Consider the following 20,469-nt stretch of genomic DNA (forward strand, 5'->3'; position numbering starts at 1 on the left):
TAAATGCCCATCAATTTTTAAACTGACTAGAATTTTGGTGAGATATAGACACATGGCTGTTCAGCATGGGGTAGGTTGAAACAGCACATGCACTTAAAGGGATAGTTCACCCAAAAATTAAATCCTTCAATCTTTTTTATATTTGTCTCACATGTGTCTGCGCCAAATTAAAGTTATTTTGGACTTGTTTGAATCTAAACTGTGAAAATGAATGTTAAAGGGATAGTTTACCCAAAAATGAAAATTCTGTCATTAATTACTCACCCTCATGTCCTTCCAAACCCATAAGACCTTTGTTCATCTTCAGAACACAAATGAAGATATTTTTGATGAAATCCGAGAGAAATCCATCATGGTACTCTCGATAATGCCAGAGGATGATGCGGAAGAAAATAATTGTTGAATAAAGTCATTATTTTTATTTTGTTTGTTTTATTTTGTTTAAATGTATTCTCGTAGCTTCATAAAATCACGGTTGAACCACTGATGTCACATGGACTATTTTAACGGTGTCCTTTTGTCCATTTCAGTTGCATTGTAGTCTATGCAGGGTCAGGAAGCTCTCAGATTTCATCAAAAAATATCTTAATTTGTGTTCCAAAGATGAACGAAGGTCTTAAAGGTTTGGAAGGACATGAGGGTGGGTAATTAATGACATAATTTAAATTTTTGGGTGAACTAACACTTTAACATTAATTTTCACAGTTTAGATGCAGACACACGTGAGACAAATATAAAAAAGTTTTAACAAAAATGGGCAAAAAAAACAAACATGTTAAACCAAATAAATAAATACATTTCAACCATCCCAGATCACAACTGCCTTGTTTACGTCATTTGCCTGTTTTACACCACAGTGAAAACCGAGAGCACTGATTTTAAAAAAGCCTCTCCCTACACGGTTCACCTGCAGGTGTGACCTCCAGCTCCTGCAGAAGTGGTGATGTAATAGCAAAGCAGGTGTGTGTATGTATGTGTCTGGTTGTTTTCCTTGCAGCTGATAATCTCCATAGTGGTGTCTTACAGATGTGCAGCTTATTTCTAGCACTGTGCCAACTACTCACACTGTGTGATCTCACTCCATGCATACTTAAATGCACTCATACAATCATGCTATACACTCCACAGAGCCCTGAGTCAACCTCTCCTGTCATTAGGCACCCAGTCAAAGCTTTGCGGTCAGCGAGAGCCAATCTGTTCTCTACAGGGAGAATTGACACTTATGTAAATGACTATAGCTCAGAATTACTTGATCATAGAAGCGCTATTATTTATATTTTTTATATGTTTAATTCAACGTTACTTGCTATTTCTTTGTGATTTTTTTTTTCTATATTAACTAATAAATCGAACCCTCATTTGGCATTTGAACAGTGTATATAGATGCAGTGGGAATGTATTGTGGAAACTTCTGAACTCAATGACCTACTGACGGTCGATTACGAAGGGAAAATTCAACTGAAATAAAAATGTCTTGAAGAAAAGGCTCCCACAATGTTGTAAAGTGGAAGGACGCCATTCATGTGAATGGTGCCATGCCAATGTCATTTGCCAGGGTCGTCTCCAATGCAAGCTCTCCGGTACATACAAACACACATAAATACTCACGCAAATCATTAACAATAATTGCCCTATTGTTTGTTCTTAGTATATTGAATGGATTCTCTGTGAATATATCCCAGACAGTTTCCATAATGATATACTGAGACTCATATTTCACACTCTTTTTCCTCAAAAAGCAAAGCTCAGAATATGTGTCACTCCCTCTAGTGGAGGGATGTGAAAGTGGAGAGGTAGAATTGGCTTTTTTATTCACTGGAATCAGTCACAGATCCCATTGACATGTACAACTACAAAAAACAAATTTTGCCCTCAAACGTCTAAATAACTTCATACTGACTCATCGGCTTTTGCTGACACACAGTGGAACGAATGCAAACATGCACAGCTGTGTTGTGAAGGTTGGACCGTTAAACTGTGTGCTTTTCAAATGGAAAAACAATGTTGCCATGTCAGATAACATGGTGCAAACAAATAATATTATTATGACACTTAAAAATTTTTTTTTTTTTCAGTTTTATTTCTAATGAGTACAGACAAAAGGAAAATGAGAATGAGGGTTCATTTTGTCTGAAAGGATTTATCATCACTTTTTTTTTCTGGAACTTCACATCTAACTAGAGCCAGAATAAAGACTGCCAATATCCATTAGCAGAGTGAAATTGCACTGTTTACACAAACACAAGCATTTCTGGACTGGTTTTGAACAGGGAGATTAGCAGAGAGTGTTGGCAATAAATCTGTGACCACAGGAAGAGTGACAATGAGAGCAAGAGTGTGAGAAACTGCACTTTAGTCATCATGCTAAATATTTTAAATTATAATTATCATGATTTAAAACCACTAAGCAAATGCCACTGAGTGAAATGTATACAACAGTTAGTTCTGGTCCTCAAATTTGATTGGTTGAAGAGGGTTCCAAAAAGATTTAGTCCAACATAACTGGGACTTTTCTCTGTTTGTATCACTAATTGTTCAGATTTAGATTTGTGCATTAGTGGTGGGGATTTGGAGACATGTGACAGTGAACTTTTTTTTTTTTTTTGTGGAGCCAAAATTGACAGTGACTCACTACATTGTTTAAAATGTAGGTTTCCCAATACCAACTTCACCAAGTAGGTGGCGCCAAGTGACCACTGTCATTTGAGTATTATGAGTCATTGAATAATTAATTCAACCGCCAGTGGGGGCAACAAGTAAAAAGTCTTTATGTGTAATGAGCCACTGAATCATATATTCAATCAGTTTATTCAAAATCGATGATTCATTTGGCACTGAAATGGCACTCTTGTGCAGTGTTCGGAGACACTGAATCATATATTCAATCAGTTTATTCAAAATCGATGATTCATTTGGCACTGAAATGACACTCTTGTGCAGTGTTCGGAGACACTGAATCATATATTCAATCAGTTTATTCAAAATCGATGATTCATTTGGCACTGAAATGACACTCTTGTGCAGTGTTCGGAGACACATGACAGTTGAACTGTTTTTGTTTGCGAACCAAAAACAGACATAATTCGCAATATTGTGTGTAAAATGTGGGTTACCCAATATCAAATTAGTCAGTATTGTCAGAATTCTGTCTTTTGTGTTTTACGAGTCACTGAACCACTCATTCAGCCAATTTGTTCAAAAACAATGAATAATTCGAGAACGAAATGACACTATTGTGCGATGCTTAAAGACGCAAACTGGTTAATTCTGCTGTGGAAATATTTTCTGTTGCAGAGCAAAAAAATGACAGCAACACAATTTTGTGTCTAAAATGTAAGTTACAAATACAAACTTCACCAGTAGGTGGCGACAAGTGACTACTGCCTTTTGTGTATTATGAATCATTGAATCATGATTCATTTTGGAATGAAATGCTACTGCTATGCAATACTCGAAAACATGTAATGGTTCATTCTACTGTGGAACTATCTTCATTTGTGGAACAAAAATGGACGATAATTTTCAATTTTATTATTTCCAATTTTTGAATACTGAGTCATGCATTCAACAATTTGCACACACACACACACACACACACACACACACAAATCATTTGGCAACGAAACAAAACTGCTGAGTGATGCTGATTACCTGATACCAACTTTACTGGTAGGTGGTGTCAATACTGTCTTTTGTGCATTGCAAGGGATTTAATCATTCAGAAACAATGATTCAATTACGAATTAAATGCCACTACTGGTGTGTGATACAGTTCATTATACTGTGGAACCATTTTCATTTGTGGAGCAAAACATTAACAGTAACGTGCGATGTTGTTCCTAAAATGTAAGTTACACAATACAAACGTCTTATTTAAAAAAAAAAAAAAAAAAGTTCACAGAGCCATTAGAACAAAGAGACATTTTGGGAATCTTTTCACTTCAGCCCTGATTTTGGCTTCAAACAGTGGAGTAGCCAGATGTGATTTTTTATTGTTGGATTGGCTGTCAATTAAAATCTGTTCCAATAATGACACACACCATGACTGCAAAATTCTGGATTTATTGTGCTTGCCACCAGTAGTAAACTTTGATGATTTGATGATCATTATCTCTAAACACCTGCCATTCCTCCTGATACATACACAGTACATTGCCAAAACACATATGAAACACATAAAACATATGAAACATATTTTTAAGTACACACATACAACTTTGACAGTCATTATCCTTCCAGGACATGTATCGGAGAGGTTTGGTGAGTATTACTGCTGTCCACACAGGGAGAATTAAACCAGGAGCCATCAAATGGTTCCACATGGGCTTTACAATAACATCCTGCACATGCTAACATGAGAAAAGCTCCAGCCAGTCAGAGAGAACAACTTATCTCATATACGGTAAGTTTTCAGCTCAGCTCAGTCCGTTTATTTCACAATCACAGCACAAAAGTTAACCTATTCTACTCCTATGGCAGCCCCTGGAGAGATGGCAAAGGCATCCATAGAATATAATCCAACTGACCTGTTCTTAGTAAACCTGTAGCTGCTTATGGGCCAAGTGGCCCTGCAAAAGACAGTGACCAGAGACATTTGATAGCATGATTGAAAAAAAACCCTGCATACACACATATACAAAGATGTGATGGAAAGCAGCAGGACAGTACAGTAAGACTTTTAATGAACTTAAATGGAAAAGGCTGGAAAGAAGAATACTGCAGTTAAATAACCTTCCAATATGTTTTAAGGGTCAGTTTATGGGCATATTACTCAACACACCTTGTTATACACTATATGACTATATATACACCATATTATTCCACAATGCCTCTGGCATATTAACAGTCCATCAGCTAAAAATAACAAAGTAATTGAAATGGGAAAACAGCTAGTGGAATTTTGCATTGAAAATGCACGGTTCTTCTGTCCTGCTGTCAGTCACAAAGAATATGGTGTCATGGTTGGGTGTTTAAATAATTCTTTCACAGCGTTTGTAAAATAAGCAAATCAAAAGTCTGGAAATCTTACCCTGGGACTGCTAGAAGACTACTGTGTTGTCATAGCAATGCCAGCAGGCCATGTTAAATGTAGATTGTTTTTTCACTCCTGGTTCTGTTCTTTCTAAATTATGAACCATAATTTATAACAACTTTGGAGGTTCATATTGCTGATCACAGTACATATCAGAAAACTGAGCTGTAATGTTAGATATAACGTTGAAGGTGTTTAAACAACATAAAAAATATGTCCTTTTATAAGAGGCAGTATTGTACTAAAGATGGTCCTGAATTACATATTTTGCCCCTTTTATCTTTCATACTCTCAATTTATAGGCCTGTGGGTGAACTTGTTTTGTCATTACTTGATTGAACTGTGAAAAAGCTTGAACTGATGTTTTATTCATGAATATAAATAATTTCCCCTGAGAGTTTCTAAGCTGGTTATTTCTCTAATTACCTTATATAAGGTGTTCTCATAATTGCGTTGCTCCACATTTCCAGATTTTGACAACTGTTATAAACAAGGAGAAATTAGTATCTTTGGCGGAATGCTTGGCAATATAAGTTCTGTTTTCAGAATCTTACAATATGTTGGGCAGAGGGAGGAGGAAAAGCCATAAAAATAAAATCCATATTTGGCTTTAGTAGAAAAATGCAGGTGTCTTAGATGTGTTATTTTAATGAGCACACTTCTGGCACCTATTGTGCTGTATATCACTAATAAAGCAGATAAGACCACCACATTCCCCAAATATATACCTGCTGTTTTCATTTATAATGTGGCTGCCTCAGAATACATTTGAGCAGTTTTTGAAAACATTTGGCATCAAAGTTCACCTTTACATATTTAACAAGTGTTAAAAGCAAACTGTGTGTTGGTTTAAACAGCAGGAACATTTGACACCAGGAATAGGGTTTTTGTTTCACACCACATTTTGTAGGCATTGGTTCTGGAAAGGCGTGCCACAAATAGCCTGTCTGCTAAAGCTTTGATGAGTTCTGCATTTCAAATGTCTTAAAAACTATATTTTGCTGTTATAGTTTCTGCTGGAATTAATCAAGTGTGCTATTCCTTGGCAATTTATCTTAAAGGCATTCGAAATGCACATGTGGATAAAACAGACATTTCTTGGACTGAATTTCTCAGTAGGATAATACACACTTAAAAACAAACAAAAAACAGTACACATAATCTCGTAGATTACAATTTGCATCTAGACGGATGTACTGTTACTTCAAAAATTTGAGTGTTATATTAGACAGCAACTTGTCTTTTGAAAATCATATTTCTCATGTTATAAAAATAGCATTCCTCCATCGTACAAACAATGCCAAATTACGGAACATGCGACCAACAAAGACTCTAGACTGGACTATTGTAATGCACTGCTAGGTGGTTGTCCTGCATCTTCAATAAACAAGCTACAGGTAGTCCAAAATCCAGCTAGAGTCCTTACCAGGTCAAGAAAATATGATCATATTACCCTAATTTTACATTTTCTGCACTGACTACCTATTAAGTTCCGTATCAGTTACAAATGATTACTAGTTAAGGCCCTAAACGGTTTGGCTCCTGCGTGACTAACTAGTCTTTTATCACGCTACAATCCATCCCGCTCCGTAAGGTCGCAAAACTCTGGACTCTTGGTAGTACCTAGGATAGCAAAGTCCACTAAAGGAGGTAGAGCTTTTTCACATTTGGCTCCCAAAATCTGAAATAGCCTTCCTGATAACGTTTGGGGATCAGACACACTCTATCTGTTTAAATCTAGATTAAAGACTCGTTTTTAGCCAAGCATTCACATAATGAATGTCATAACCTTGTACTTCAGTTAAGTGAGGGAAGAAATTATTTGATCCCCTGCTGAATTTGTACATTTGCCCACTGACAAAGAAATGATCAGTCTATAATTTTAATGGTAGGTTTATTTGAACCGTGACAAACAGAATAACAACAACAACAACAACAACAAAAAATCCAGAAAAACGCATTTCAAAAAAGCGTTTTTGAGATTAGTAAAAAAAGTAAAACCTAATCTCAGCTCATTACCTGTATAAAAGAAACCTGGGAGCTAGAAGATCTTGCTGATTGATAGGGGATCAAATACTTATTTCACTCATTAAAATGCAAATAAATTTATAACTTTTTTGATATGTGTTTTTCTGGATTTTTTTGATGTTATTCTGTCTCTCACTGTTCAAATAAACCTATCATTATAATTATAGACTGATCATTTCTTTGTCAGTTGTCATGTACAAAATCAGCAGGGGATCAAATAATTTCTTCCCTCACATGTACATCTGATCAAATGCACATTTTCATTCTTTTGCTTGGGTAGAACACAATTTTCTTGCTTCGTTGGAACAGCAGCTATGCTAATTTTTCTCTATTACTCTGTTTCTGCCACAAGCTTCAGTCTGGATCCAGCCCTTACAAAGACCTGAGATGACCGAACACCTGAGAAAAGATGATGCCAACCTCCCCAGAAGACCTTAGATGATGCTAGCCTTCTGAAGGAGTGGATCGCAGATCTACAATGGCCTAATAATATTAATTATAATATTTCTTGAATAATTATGAATATTTACATTTATGCATGTTAGAAAATAAGTTGAATATGGCTTTAGTCTGCCTTTTTACTCTCTAAGAATCTGCTCTCATTGTGTGTGTGTAGTTAACCATATTTGATAAGATTCAGGGCACAGCCCGGCAACCTTGAAGTACAGATTAGTGTTCTCTGCGTATGTATGTGAATGTCTATCATTGCAGCTAGATGCAGAGAGAGAGCTCTAGGAGGAAATCATCATTTGCCGTCACCCTGATGTCCAGGGTAACAGATATACGTCTCTGGAGAGACCTATTGCGTCTGACCTCTGATCACTTGTCACCAAAATAATCACTAGAAGATATGCTTCGAGTCTTATGTCCATGTGTGGAGATGTGTTTATCTACCAATCAGAATCTTGCTTACCTATGTAATGATGTAATTAGTGACCTCTGTTAGGGGCATCACGCACTCATTATTTTTGAGGGGGCATGAGTTGGGAGGGGGTCGTCATGTGACACACAGCAGCCACAACAACACTTATGTTTTATTTAGTTTTTTCTTTTTATTCAAAACATTCCCAAACGCATTATCTATATCTTGAAAATCGTGAAATATCTTGATTCTCACCTTTATAGATTATGTTGATAGTGGGAGATGGTCAAAGTAACCTAATAATGTAATCTATTATGCAAAAAAACCTGTCTGTTTATGGGTGTCATGCTATAACATTTTTAATATGACTGACTTTACATTTAATGTGAATTTAACAGAATTTAATTGAATAAAAACACTGCAAGTTAGGCTACTAATCATAACACTTTCATTGTACAGAAAGAGAGCAAAGAACATTTACATTATCAAAGAACATTTTCACTGACAGTCTAGAGTTCAAGCACTCTCAAAAACTCCCATTAAAATCACTGAAGCTGTTTACACTATGAAATTAATATCTTACAGATTCGTATGCACATTTGCACTTTGTTGTTTCTGACAAGAGAATTCGCCAGAAAGAGGTATTCAGTCAGTGAGCGAGTGAAGAAAACACTGTAATTTTAGCGATGACTTATCCTAACGCCTCTGATTGGTCATTGCATTCATAAGCCCAACAGCATCTTGTGTGGTTATAATGCGCAGTGCTGTAAAAACGAGTCTGTATCTGGCTCAGCGCCAGCCAGCAAATGCAGATTTGAATTTAGCAGCTGATGATAAGAGGCACTGAACGTTCTAATCCCGTCGGTGTGATTGTATCAAATAAAAAAATATATTAATCAGCTATTTTTTGTCTTTTGGAAACTGAAAAATCCACTTGGCTCAAAAATCTGAGGGGGCACGTGCCCCCACACTTTGAATGGGCATATAATGTAATGTAGAAAATATAATGTAGAAAGTTTAATTTTCTGTAAAGCTGCTTTTCATCGATTTGCATCGTGAAAAGCGATATACAAATAAACTTTAATTGAATTGAATTGAAATTAATTGAACTGATTTTACTGCATTACAGCAGGGGCCAGGAGCAGGATTGGGCACCCCTCCATTACAGCTTGGTCTTCCACTATGTTCCCATGATGCAATGTAATAGCAGTACCAGTAAATGGTATACTAACAGCCAGGCAGAGAAATAAAAACAAAAGTCAGGAGGGCGGTGGGACAGTTATATAGACTTAAGACTGTTAAACTTTATATAGATGTATTTTTTTTTTCTTTTATATAAATATATGTTTAAATAGCGTATTCAAATTTAACTTAAGTAAGTCATATTAGTCATATGTACATGCTTTCTACTGAACGCAAACAATGCCGATTAGGTTGATTACATTCTGGGGGTACTCTCCAAAATGGGGGAAGATGGTAACTTGGGGAGAAGAATTGCTGAATAAATTGTATTATTATTGTTTTCTTTGTGCACAAAAAGTATTCTCGTGGCTTCATAAAATTACGGTTGAACCCCTGATGTCACATGGACTATTTTAGCGATGTCCTTGCTACATTTCTTGTGATCCTTGCTGTCTATGGAGGATCAGAGAGCTCTCAGATTTTGTCGAAAATATCTTAATTAGTGTTCTGAAGATGAACGAAGGTCTCACGGGTTTGGAACAACATAAAGGTGAGTAATAAATGACAGAATTTAAATTTTTGGGTGAACTATATAGTTCAGTCATGAAACTCTAGATGGCGCAGATGTAACTGATGATATTCAGAGAGTTAAACGACTATGCAGCCAATGAGCTTACTGCCTTGCATTTATATGGCTGGCTAGCATTCACTTGAGATTCCTGCAGCACGCTTTCACAGTTTCTCTGAAACCCTCCACCTTCCCCAGCTCCACCTGTATAGATCTGCTACGGGTTATTTTATATGCTATTTGTGCAGCAGCAGTATGTCTCAAATACTCACAGCACTGTATTGCCATACGCATTGGCAGTAGCAAGTTCCTGTACTTGCTTTGCAGCAGCAGCAATAATCTACAACTACAGCAATAACCAACAACGGCAGCAATTCAGCAGCAGCGTAACAGATCTATTCAAATACATTAACATTGTCATATCCATCACCATGCTAAAATCTTCCGAGAGTTGTCATGATTGAACTAACCCTTTAAAGCATTTTACAAATCTGATAATTTGAACATTTTCATAACGTTAGCAAACATAGTAGAACATATTTTTGTTAGTTGTGAATAAGTATCAGTTAGGAATACTGATATAAAACAAATGTTTTGTAATTATGACATTTTTATAAATTTATATAGGCTAACACCTTTGCACCCTGTTAAAAATCTCTAACTAAAAGTATCCAGAAATACTGACAGAAAGAACATGTCATTATTGTCATTGAAATATTAACATGGCACTCGTGATTTCAAGATCATTTTATACTTAAACCACACACAGAAAGAATCTTGACAGTATGGGGAAGTACTGAAAAGTACATGCTGCATCTGTCCTTTACCTTTGAGTCATTCTCTTCTCACCATTCACTAGAGAGCACTAACGTTCCTACATGGCCTTTAATTTCAACGCTATTGAGCTGCATGTGTCTCCCTGCTGTTTCACTATCATGAGGGAATGACAAAAAACCGCTTGCGCAGTTTAGAAAGGTTTAAAAAAGGTTTAAAAGTTTAAAAACATTCCCCTGGGTACAGCAGGCCTTGTAAATCACAGGCACAGATTCCTGCAAGTTGTAATGGGGTTAACTTGTAAATTTCATGCAAGTCTTAATCCTTAATTTAGTCATAATCAAACCCTGAGCGACATGAAACATTGTTTAGGGCACAAACATTGTTCACAGCAACATCTTCTCGTTTTCTTTAGATAGCTTAATGAAATCACTTCTGATCACATTTTATTGCTTTATTGTATTTTATCATAGTGTTTGTTTCAAAGTCAGCTTTTGAACCAGTGGAAATGCAACATAAAACGGATCACTATCAAGTTTGCAAATCTAACCTGCTATTTAGAAAATGTTTATTATGAGGAACTAATTTAGTCTATAGCTTTTTTTCTTGCTTTGATCATTAGTCAAGTACAGAAACAATCTGCTTATTTAAAACAAACAAACTCAAAAACAAGCATGTATTCCGATGACCGCAAAGCTTTGTTTTGATGTTATATTTTTGTGTAAACTGTTACCTGTGTAAAAATGAAATTTTATTTTGTTTCTACATTTCACAGTAGCAAGTAAGACATTTTATATGGCCCCTTGTAAAACTATTTATAACCCATATTTTGTGGCCAAAATATATTTTAAATGTATTCTAAATATATGTTATAAACAGTGAACTGAGTGAAGCTCAATGAAATATATTTTTGAAACAGAAAATATATTTCATGTCAACCTTCATTTACCAAAATATATTTTAAGATGTATTTGAGGGGCAAGAAAATACATTTCCAATCTTACAGTAGCCTACATTTAGGCTACATGCAATAGCCTACGAGAGAAAATAATAATCATTATTAGCCTGATAATAGTTTAATTTATACATATATATGATTAGATGTATATGATTACACAACAAATAACGCTTTTCTATAAATTTGATTTTCTTGGGTTGAAATATATATTTTTAAATGCTTTTCAGAAATATACAAAAATGGCTGAAACCTATTTTGGTAGAAAATTGACAAGATTCTTTATTTGTGACATTATTGTAATATATTTATTATATACATAATATACAATATAATAAATATATTATATACATAAATATATTGAATCTTTTGTATAAATATATTTACAGTTTTTCTCGATTGCTTAAACACATTTGCCCACTCTGACATCACATTTTCAAAATAGTTAACACACAGGATGAAACTGAAGCTCAATGGCCAAAATGACTCATTTTGTTAGCAAAATGCTCTAACACTCACAAAACATTAAAAACATGCAACATAAGCAAATATTTCCAAACACCACAACTTGGTCAAATTATTTTATTCTTTCAATCAATCATAACACAATGGACAACAAAATACAGCCATCAATATGAAATATGATACTTTACAAACTCAAATGGATGAAAAAAAAAGCTACCAAAGAAAACTTATGGGTGGAAATACCTTTTTTTAAAAAAAGAAAGATATTTTATCTTTCACATTTAGTCCATTCGTTCTTGACGATTATGCCACAGGTTCTCATCAACATCGCACTGAATGTTTTCCCTTGCAATGCACCGAGGGAAATACCTCCTTGCATGGCGTATCCATCCCTGGCAGTCCTCTGCACCTATTGCCAGGCAACCAGCATTCATTGCCTCCAGGAGGGGCATCTGCTCATATGGCCGGTGATCATACACCTTCCACCTCCAAGCAGAGAAGAACTCCTCGACTGGGTTCAGAAAAGGCGAGTATGCAGGGAGGAATTGCAACATAATACGAGGCTGTGCTGCAAACCATTCATTCACAAGGTGAGAGTGGTGGAAAGCCACATTGTCCCAAATTATGACATACAGAGTCATGCCAGGCCTCAACAGCCCTCTCTCTTCGGGTGGAATCAGTATTTCTTTCAATGCATCAAGAAATGTGATGAGGCGTTCTGTATTGTATGGGCCAATAGTTGCTATGTGGCAAAGGACCCCATCATTGGAGATGGCAGCACACATGGTGACATTGGCACCCCTCTGACCTGGCACTGTGACAGTGGCCCTCTGCCCAATGATGTTCCTCCTGCGTCTCCTCACTTTACAGAGGTTGAAGCCAGCTTCATCCACAAAAATGAATTTGTGATGTGCCCCTTCAGCTTCAAACTCCATTATTCTCTAAGAAAAAGAGCAAATTCATAAAGAAAATTATTCCAGTCGCATGTAACTATGGTAAACAAGGTATTACAATAAAAAATCTGTACCTGCACATACTGGAATCGTGCCTCCTTTACGATGTCAGAGTTTCTTTGAAATGGAACTCTGTACAGCTGCTTCATTCTGACATGGTTTCGTTTAAGGACTCGATCTATAGTTGCCAAACTCACGCTGTTTATATTTCTAAATGCTCCCTGATCTGCAATTACTGCTGCCTGGATTTCACGCAGTCTTATTGCATTGTTTGCCACTACCATATCTACAATGGCAGACTCCTGTTCAATACCAAATATCTTTCCTCTGCCACCAGTGTGTGGTAATGTGTGGATTCTATAAAGTAAAAGCAAAAAGCATGTCAATTTACATTACTGAATGACAGTCACATAAATGGGATTGATAAAACATCTGCATTACTGTAGACACAGTTTGTTCTGCTAACAGGGAAATGCAGTAAAGCTGAAATACACAGCGGTATACATTACAGTAACACTGTGAATTACCTGTTCCCATTCCGAAAAAGCCTGACAATAGATGCCACAGTGCTCCGACTCTGAATGGGCTGGACCCTTTGTCCAGGCTCTCTAAAGGACAAGCCATGATTGATGACATGGTCAATAATTGTTGCCCGAATTTCATTTGAAACTTGAGCTCGATTTTGTCCTCTTGCTGCTGCAGCTCCTCCACCACGCATACAAACCTCTTCCTCGGGCCCCTCTGCCATGGCCTCTTACTCTCCTTCCGTGCCTATGGCCTCTTTGATCCATGCTTGCAAATAGCAATACAGAGGTGGCATCTTTTGTAGAGGAATGAGGATTGATTGCTTATTGAAGAGTTGTGCAAACAAGTTTCACACAGGTGCATTGGAGATTCATAATTATGCAAGTACTTTCTATCAGCTGTGAATAGATGTTTTCCTTTTGTTCAACACAGTGAATCCAATGGAGTTTGGGATCTTTCAATGAGATCTGTGGTGACTGTTTTGACAAAGGGTGTGAAAAATGTGTGAAACAAATGAAAAAGTGTTAAGGCATTTGAAAGAGAAGACTTCTGCTGTGCTAAGAATGTGATGATGAAGATCAAGTGGATCCCAGTTTCACTGAGCGTGTCTTAGCAAATGAGAAAAACTGTAAACATAAATATATAGGTTCATACAATAGACATTAGACACAAATACTGCATACAAACGATAAAACATATAGAGAAATATAAATAAAAGAGAATGCAAACAAAATACAATTGCGCTATTTGTTTTCTGTAGTGTCATGTAAATGCAGTAACCAATAATAAACACTAGATGGCACTAACACTCACCCTTTAGCGTCACTGAACGCTGTGCGGTCTGTTCATTTGCAGTGTTTTGTTTACATGATATAACACATCCGTTTTTGACACCTTGCTTGGAAACAACTATCACAAATAACTTTTTCTCCATTACGTACATTCGACAGCGACAGTGAGTCAACTTTAAGTTTAATTCAAAAACTGCACCGCAATTCGTGTGAATTACAGCAGCGGAAATCTGTTCCACTTCCACACCAGACGCTAATTATAGGGAGTTATTGCGGTCTTAAAAGAACATGCTCTTTTTTTAAAATATAACTCTATTTTATTATAGATTGGCGTTGTAAATATTTCAGTGACCATAAACGTATGATTACAAGTGGCAGCGTGATTTAAAGACGTAACTTAAACGCTGGTGAACAGAAATCGCGTTCACATGAGGTAACACGTTAGACAGAAGATGTACAACCAGAACATTTTTAATATACATTCTTTATAATTCCCAAACTGCTGATTTACACTTCAAACGTTAAGAAGAACCGCCGGTTTAAAGATTTGAATTGAGGAGGTAACGTTAGTGCTAAACACAGTTTAAGACAAGACCGTGCCTGTGATAGATGATGTACTTAACAGATGAATCACACCGACTTCAATCCGAACATTTCCTGACAGAGAGAGAGAGTTCAGCATGGCCACACACAGGACATCTCAGACATTTGCTCCACCCAAAGAGGATATGCATGTGGAGCCTGTAGAGGGGCTGAAACTATCCAACCTGAATCACAACTTGTTCCCTGTCCGAGGGTAAAGTCCTGTGCGCGTGTATGAAATCACATGGCATTTTAAGAATGCTTCAAAGATGGCGGTTTGTGGTAACAGAGTGCAGAAAAGTGCATGTTTGGAGGTGCTGGTACGAGAGCGATGGCACGCGGTCCTGGCGAGTTTAAGCGACGCGTCGCTGACGCTCAGCTGCGAGGAGCCCGCGACCGACGCCGGCGTTTTCCTGAACGGCATCACCACCAACGGTGACCAACCGGACCCCTCCAACAGTCCCAAAGCCGGAGTAAGGACTCCTTTCACGGATTCACAAGTTCCCGAAGCGGTTGAGAACCGCAAAAGATGTGTCAAAGTTATCAAGCAGGAGGTCGGTGGATTAGGGATAAGCATCAAAGGCGGGAAGGAGAACAAGATGCCTATTCTTGTCAGTAAAATATTCAAAGGTCTGGCAGCGGACCAGACTCAGGCACTCTACGTGGGGGACGCGATACTGTCCGTGAACGCGATCAATCTGCGCGACGCCACGCACGACGAGGCGGTGCAGGTGCTGAAGAAAGCGGGCAGAGAGGTTATGCTGGAAGGTAAGGACGGGAGAAAGGCTAGAAATCTGTCAGTGAGGCTGTTGAGTTTTGAGTCAGGTGTGATTGGACCTGTTGGTGAGAAGAACTGATACATAAACATTCACAAGGTAGAAAAGGCTTAATTTATACTAAAAACACATTTGGCCAGTCTAAGATGGTATGCTGTGCGCACTAACTCTAATGCCATCTTGGAAACCAGCTAGACCTGCATAAACCAGGTTAGACCTGCAATCCAGGCTGGTTTAAGTTGTTCATGAAGGTACTGCAAACACGTCCTGTGCTTACACCTGTGGAAGGTCATTGCCAGAGTGATGGACGTGTTTGCTGGGCCCTCCGAGGATGAAAGCACCCTTGAGGGTGATAAAGATGTGAGATTCCCTCTCACTGCGTCATAAAAGCATACCTCGGATTTCAGAGGGACGTTCATAACTTTGCCACTCTCCAGGATGTTTTCATTCCGCTTAGTCATGGTGAAGGTTACAAGAAATGTAGACACACAATGCATTGCAACAGCAGAAATAAAATACCTGCCATGCAAAATATACAAATAGTGTACAATTTAAAAACGCGCAAAATATGCAAACTTTATTTAGGCAATTTAAGAGCTAAGGTCCTAGCACACTAGGGAAATACTGAACATTTATCAATGTTTATGCTTCAAAAAGGTGTTTATTGTGATCAGAATATTGGAGAATTTTCAGTAAGTGCAGCAAATCAGGCAAATATATTGTATTTATTCTGTCAAAGATACTATTGTAAAACTGTATCCTGTTGTAATAAGTATTTCCTTGTCCTGTACATCTTAAAATCCCATATGCAAAGCTCTTTCACTATCAGTCCTGCTGGACATGATGTTGCATTAGCTGTTCTCTGTTGTGAGAGACTTCAACCCCATACCACTGTATCATTTTTTTTAATGATATTTAAGTGTTTTCCTGTACACTGACCTGAGGGTCAGATTAGTCTCATTCAGTAAATAATTTAAACAGGGCATTGGAGCTCAGTTGTGGATGTGAGTGTCAGTGTTTTGATTTCTGCATCTGACCTGTTGAAACACCATACAAGTTTGTTGGTTATTATGACTCTATGAATCAGATTACTTTGGAAACTAAATGTTTAAATTTGTTGCTTTCAAGTTGATTCAAGCGACTAAATACCAAGATTTCATATCTATATTTGGCCTGTTCAGTGGCTTCGCAGTTCCCCACCTGACGTCTTTGTGACTAAGTGAACACAGATGTGCTATAGTTTTTGTCATATCCTCATGCTTCAGGATTGAATTGCCATAAGAGGTCATATCAGCCTGTGCTTCAGTCGCTGATGGGCCGATGTTGGTATCTGTTTTTGTCTAGCAGGAGAAAAGAATATTGGAAATTCTATGTCTCCCTCACGTCGTTCCAGTATTGACTTTCTTTCCTCCATGGAACACAAAAGAAGTTTAGCACACTGCTTTGCCTCTTTGGACACGACTTTTTCCAATCCAGTCTCATGGAAGAAAAATGTAACTGTTACAAATTGGCAATTTCACATAAATTTGTATCAAATTTTATGGTTTTTAGGAAAGAAACTAAAAATGATGGTTCTCCACTAAACCCAACACTCAGATCGTATGAAAATGTACGGATGAGATGGTACAAATTCATAAAAATGTCAAATACAGATAAAATAGTTGTTAACTTTTTCCCATGGAGCGATAGTGAACAATGACCAGAAGATGTCAAAAATGGCAAATAAAGTTGTGTCCGGGTTTGTGTCTTGTAAACAATCCTGATGGTTTACGAAATTTGAATATATGCATGTAATCATATTCCATAAATGAGATTTGAGAGCTACGCCTAATGTCAGGATTTCCAGTGAATAACTTAAATTTTGGCCTGTTCAACACAAACATCTATCATATGACTTCAAAGACATGGTACATAGTGCTCTAGTAATAAGGAATGCTTGTATGATTCAGTTTTGGAGCTTGACAACCTAGTCACCATTAATTTCAGGGCTCGCAAAATCGCTAGTCCGACGTCCCGGGGCTATTGTGTTTTCCAGTCGGGCTACCAAAATGTATCACTGCCCTGCCCGACGGGCTACCATAAAATACAGGGCTCCCACGCAGTGTCCCCTCTAAGCTGAGCGCACTCTTCTTCCACCGCGGACGCGCAGAAGAAATAATGTGCCTCGCGCGCACAAAAATGAGTTGGGAAGCCATTTGATTGAATGCCGCCAGTAAAAGGGAAAGAGTAGCAATGCTCGGGCAAACCGCTATAGAGCTGATGTCACGACAGAGTTAGAGCCGGTGAATGCGGTTTATAGGTTTTCATAGAAAGAGAACGATATGCACCAAATGAGTCGCTGTAGAAACTGAATACTTCAATGGTTGAAGTGCGCTCAACACGAGAGACGACGCAAACGCAATGACATGTGAAATAAAACGTCCTCATGTATTAAAGAAGAGTGTCTTGATTAAGTGCCGGAAATAACGGAGGATGGGTAACAAAACTCTGAAACATGTACAGTCACACACAAGAGTATTGTACAAACTGTACTTCATAACGATGTTTAGACAGCTATAGAAGAATTCATATGTTCACTTTTTTTTAATTTAACTTACAGATCTCAGCTTAAGTTTTGCTTCAGATTCTATTCAATCAGTTATCATAAATAGTTTGTTTTGATAATATATGTTAGGCCTATATTATAGACTCAAAAACAAGGTCAATTAATTATCAGGTTTTTGACTTTGAGTCTCTTGCTCATCAAGGCTGTATTCATTTAAAAAATACAGAAAAAACTGTGAGATAGTGAAATATTATTGCAATTTCTAATGTTGGTTTCCTATTTTAATACGTATACTATAAAATAGCATTTATTCCTGTGAGGCAAAGCTGAATTTTCAGCATCATTCCTCCAGTCTTCAGTGTCCCATGATCCTTCAGAAATCATCCTAATATGCTGATTTATTATCAGTATTGAAAATGTTGTGCTGCTTAATATTTTTTTGTGACCTGTTACTTTTTTCTTTGATTAATAAAAAGTTTAAAAGAACAGCATTTATTCAAAATAGAAATATTTTCTTACAATGGAAGTCTTTGCTATCAATTTGATCCATTTAGCACATCCTTGCTGAATAAAGTTAATTTAACTTTCTTTAAACTTTTTTAAAGTATCTTTAAAAAAGAAAGAAAAACATTTCTGACCCCAAACTTTTGAATAGATTATATTGTAACACAAAATCTCTATTTTGACTAAACACTGTTCTTTAAAATATCACAGGTCCCAAAAAATACAGTATATAAAAAATAAAAAAGCAGTACAGCTGTTTGCAACATTGATTAAAAATCAGCATTAAAATGATTTCTAAAGGATCATGTGACTCTGAAAATACTGCTTTGCTTCACAGGAATGAATACAATTTGAAAGTATATTAAAATAGAAAACATTTATTTTAAATTGCAATAATATTTCACAATAGTATTTAGTGAAATAATATTCTGTATTTTTATCAAATAGATACAGCCTTGATGAGCATAAGAAACTTCTTTAAAAAACTTTATTGATCCAAACTTTTGAACTGCAGTGTATTGTACAGTAAAAATGTTTTCTCAGGTAACCTAAAATGTACATAATTTAGTTACATCAAGGGTCAAATCAAATATAAATAGCACATTAAAGTTAAAAGTTACACACTTTTTTGTGTGCATGCTGTACAGGTCTGGTATAAAGAATGCTTTTGCTCAGGTGCCAGAAATGTCCGCCCAATAGAGAAAAGTTTTGCTCAGCAAGAAAATAAATTAGAGGGAACATTGCTCCCACGGGTCCTTAAATTTGATAACAACTAAACTGAAGAGTTTTTAAGGTTTTTAAATATGTTAAATGGTATAAGAAATAATTTTTCAAATTGCCTTAAATAGATTTTTAAGAATTCTGCAGATACCTTGTAAATAGTAAAATAAAACTCTTTCCTCTATATTCGTTGATATTTGTGTATTGAAAATGTTTTTGATTGACATTTATGGTCTTTATTTTATTTGGGCTAGTTAAATTATTTTCGGGCTACCAAAATCTGAAGAGTACCTGCCCGAAGGGCTACCAGGGATTTAGAAATTTTGCGAGCTCTGCATTTACATTATACAGAAATGAGCAGGGTTTTTGTGTGTGTGTGTTCCATAAATTAAAGTAGGTAAATTATGATTGAATTCAAATTTTTGGGTGAGCTATTGATTTAAAGCCATTATATATCTGACTTATTTAAAAATGAAAAACAAGCCCAATACATTTGACTTATTTTTGTTTTAATCTTTTTTTAAAAGCAGAAAAGGAATCATTCAAGCATGAATTTGATTCCGATGGAGCACTCATGTTATCATCAGCACACTTTGAAATAAATGATGAAACATTTCACTAGTTAGACTCATCATTGCAAATCTTCAAACAGAAATTCAGATTTAAATGAAAAAAAATTCAACTAGTGTTAACAAAGGTCAATTAAGTTTATAGTTTAGACCAAATTCAGTGAACACACCATCCAGTATATCCATCAACTGTTGTCCATCAGACTCGCTATTTTTCTCAAGCAAGTGAGTTTTGCATGTCAAATCAAGGCCCTTGATTACTTTCTCCTGTCCTTGGGATTTGGCTTCTTTGAATAATTCACTTTGACATTTCTTGCCAGAAATATTTGCACATCCTTTTACTCCCACAGATGTACTACACCCAGCTTGTATTTTACCCTGTCACCACTCTATCAATCAACACCATCTTCTTTTAACAGACTCCCTGATGCCTTTCCATACTCTTTGTCTATATATGCTCGAGAAACACATTTGTCCTGGGGGACAAGTCAATGACTTTGGCAAAATTACAGAGCCAGTCACATTGAAGTCAAGGTCTCTGGATGATATTAAAGAAAAATAAGAGCAGTCTCATAGATTTGACAGTTTGATAGCTACCTGTCTATGTGTGCGCCAAAAAAGTTAAATTGTCGATTTAA

General features: G+C 36.6%; 2 protein-coding genes across 2 annotated transcripts in view; one reads left to right on the forward strand and one right to left on the reverse strand.

Annotated features, from left to right (window-relative positions):
- Positions 1-11,971: 11,971 nt before the first annotated feature.
- LOC306887679 (uncharacterized protein) lies at positions 11,972-14,979 on the reverse strand. Its single transcript, XM_079445621.1, has 3 exons — positions 13,347-14,979; positions 12,894-13,176; positions 11,972-12,807 (listed from the first exon to the last, which is right to left on the reverse strand). The coding sequence occupies exons 1-3, from the start codon at positions 13,565-13,567 to the stop codon at positions 12,148-12,150; spliced, it is 1,164 nt and encodes a 387-aa protein (XP_079301747.1). The 5' UTR covers positions 13,568-14,979; the 3' UTR covers positions 11,972-12,147.
- Positions 14,163-20,469, forward strand: part of sntb1 (syntrophin, basic 1) — a 34,536-nt gene continuing 28,229 nt past the window's right edge. The window contains exon 1 of the mRNA XM_079445620.1: positions 14,163-15,485. Within this exon, the coding sequence (XP_079301746.1) occupies positions 14,987-15,485 (499 nt within the window). The 5' untranslated portion in view covers positions 14,163-14,986. The remainder of the gene's footprint in view (positions 15,486-20,469) is intronic.

This window comes from Barbus barbus, assembly GCF_936440315.1.
Source record: "Barbus barbus genome assembly, chromosome: 21".
NCBI lineage: Eukaryota > Metazoa > Chordata > Actinopteri > Cypriniformes > Cyprinidae > Barbus > Barbus barbus.

What these genes read in the sequence shown, in the direction of transcription:
- LOC306887679 (XM_079445621.1), bottom strand. Translation starts at nt 13,567, where the DNA reads ATGGCAGAGGGGCCCGAGGAAGAGGTTTGTATGCGTGGTGGAGGAGCT. An exon ending in CTTTTTCGGAATGGGAACAG is followed by an intron (nt 13,177 to 13,346) that starts GTAATTCACAGT and finishes TTTACTTTATAG; the next exon opens with AATCCACACATTACCACACA. An exon ending in CACGATTCCAGTATGTGCAG is followed by an intron (nt 12,808 to 12,893) that starts GTACAGATTTTT and finishes TCTTTTTCTTAG; the next exon opens with AGAATAATGGAGTTTGAAGC.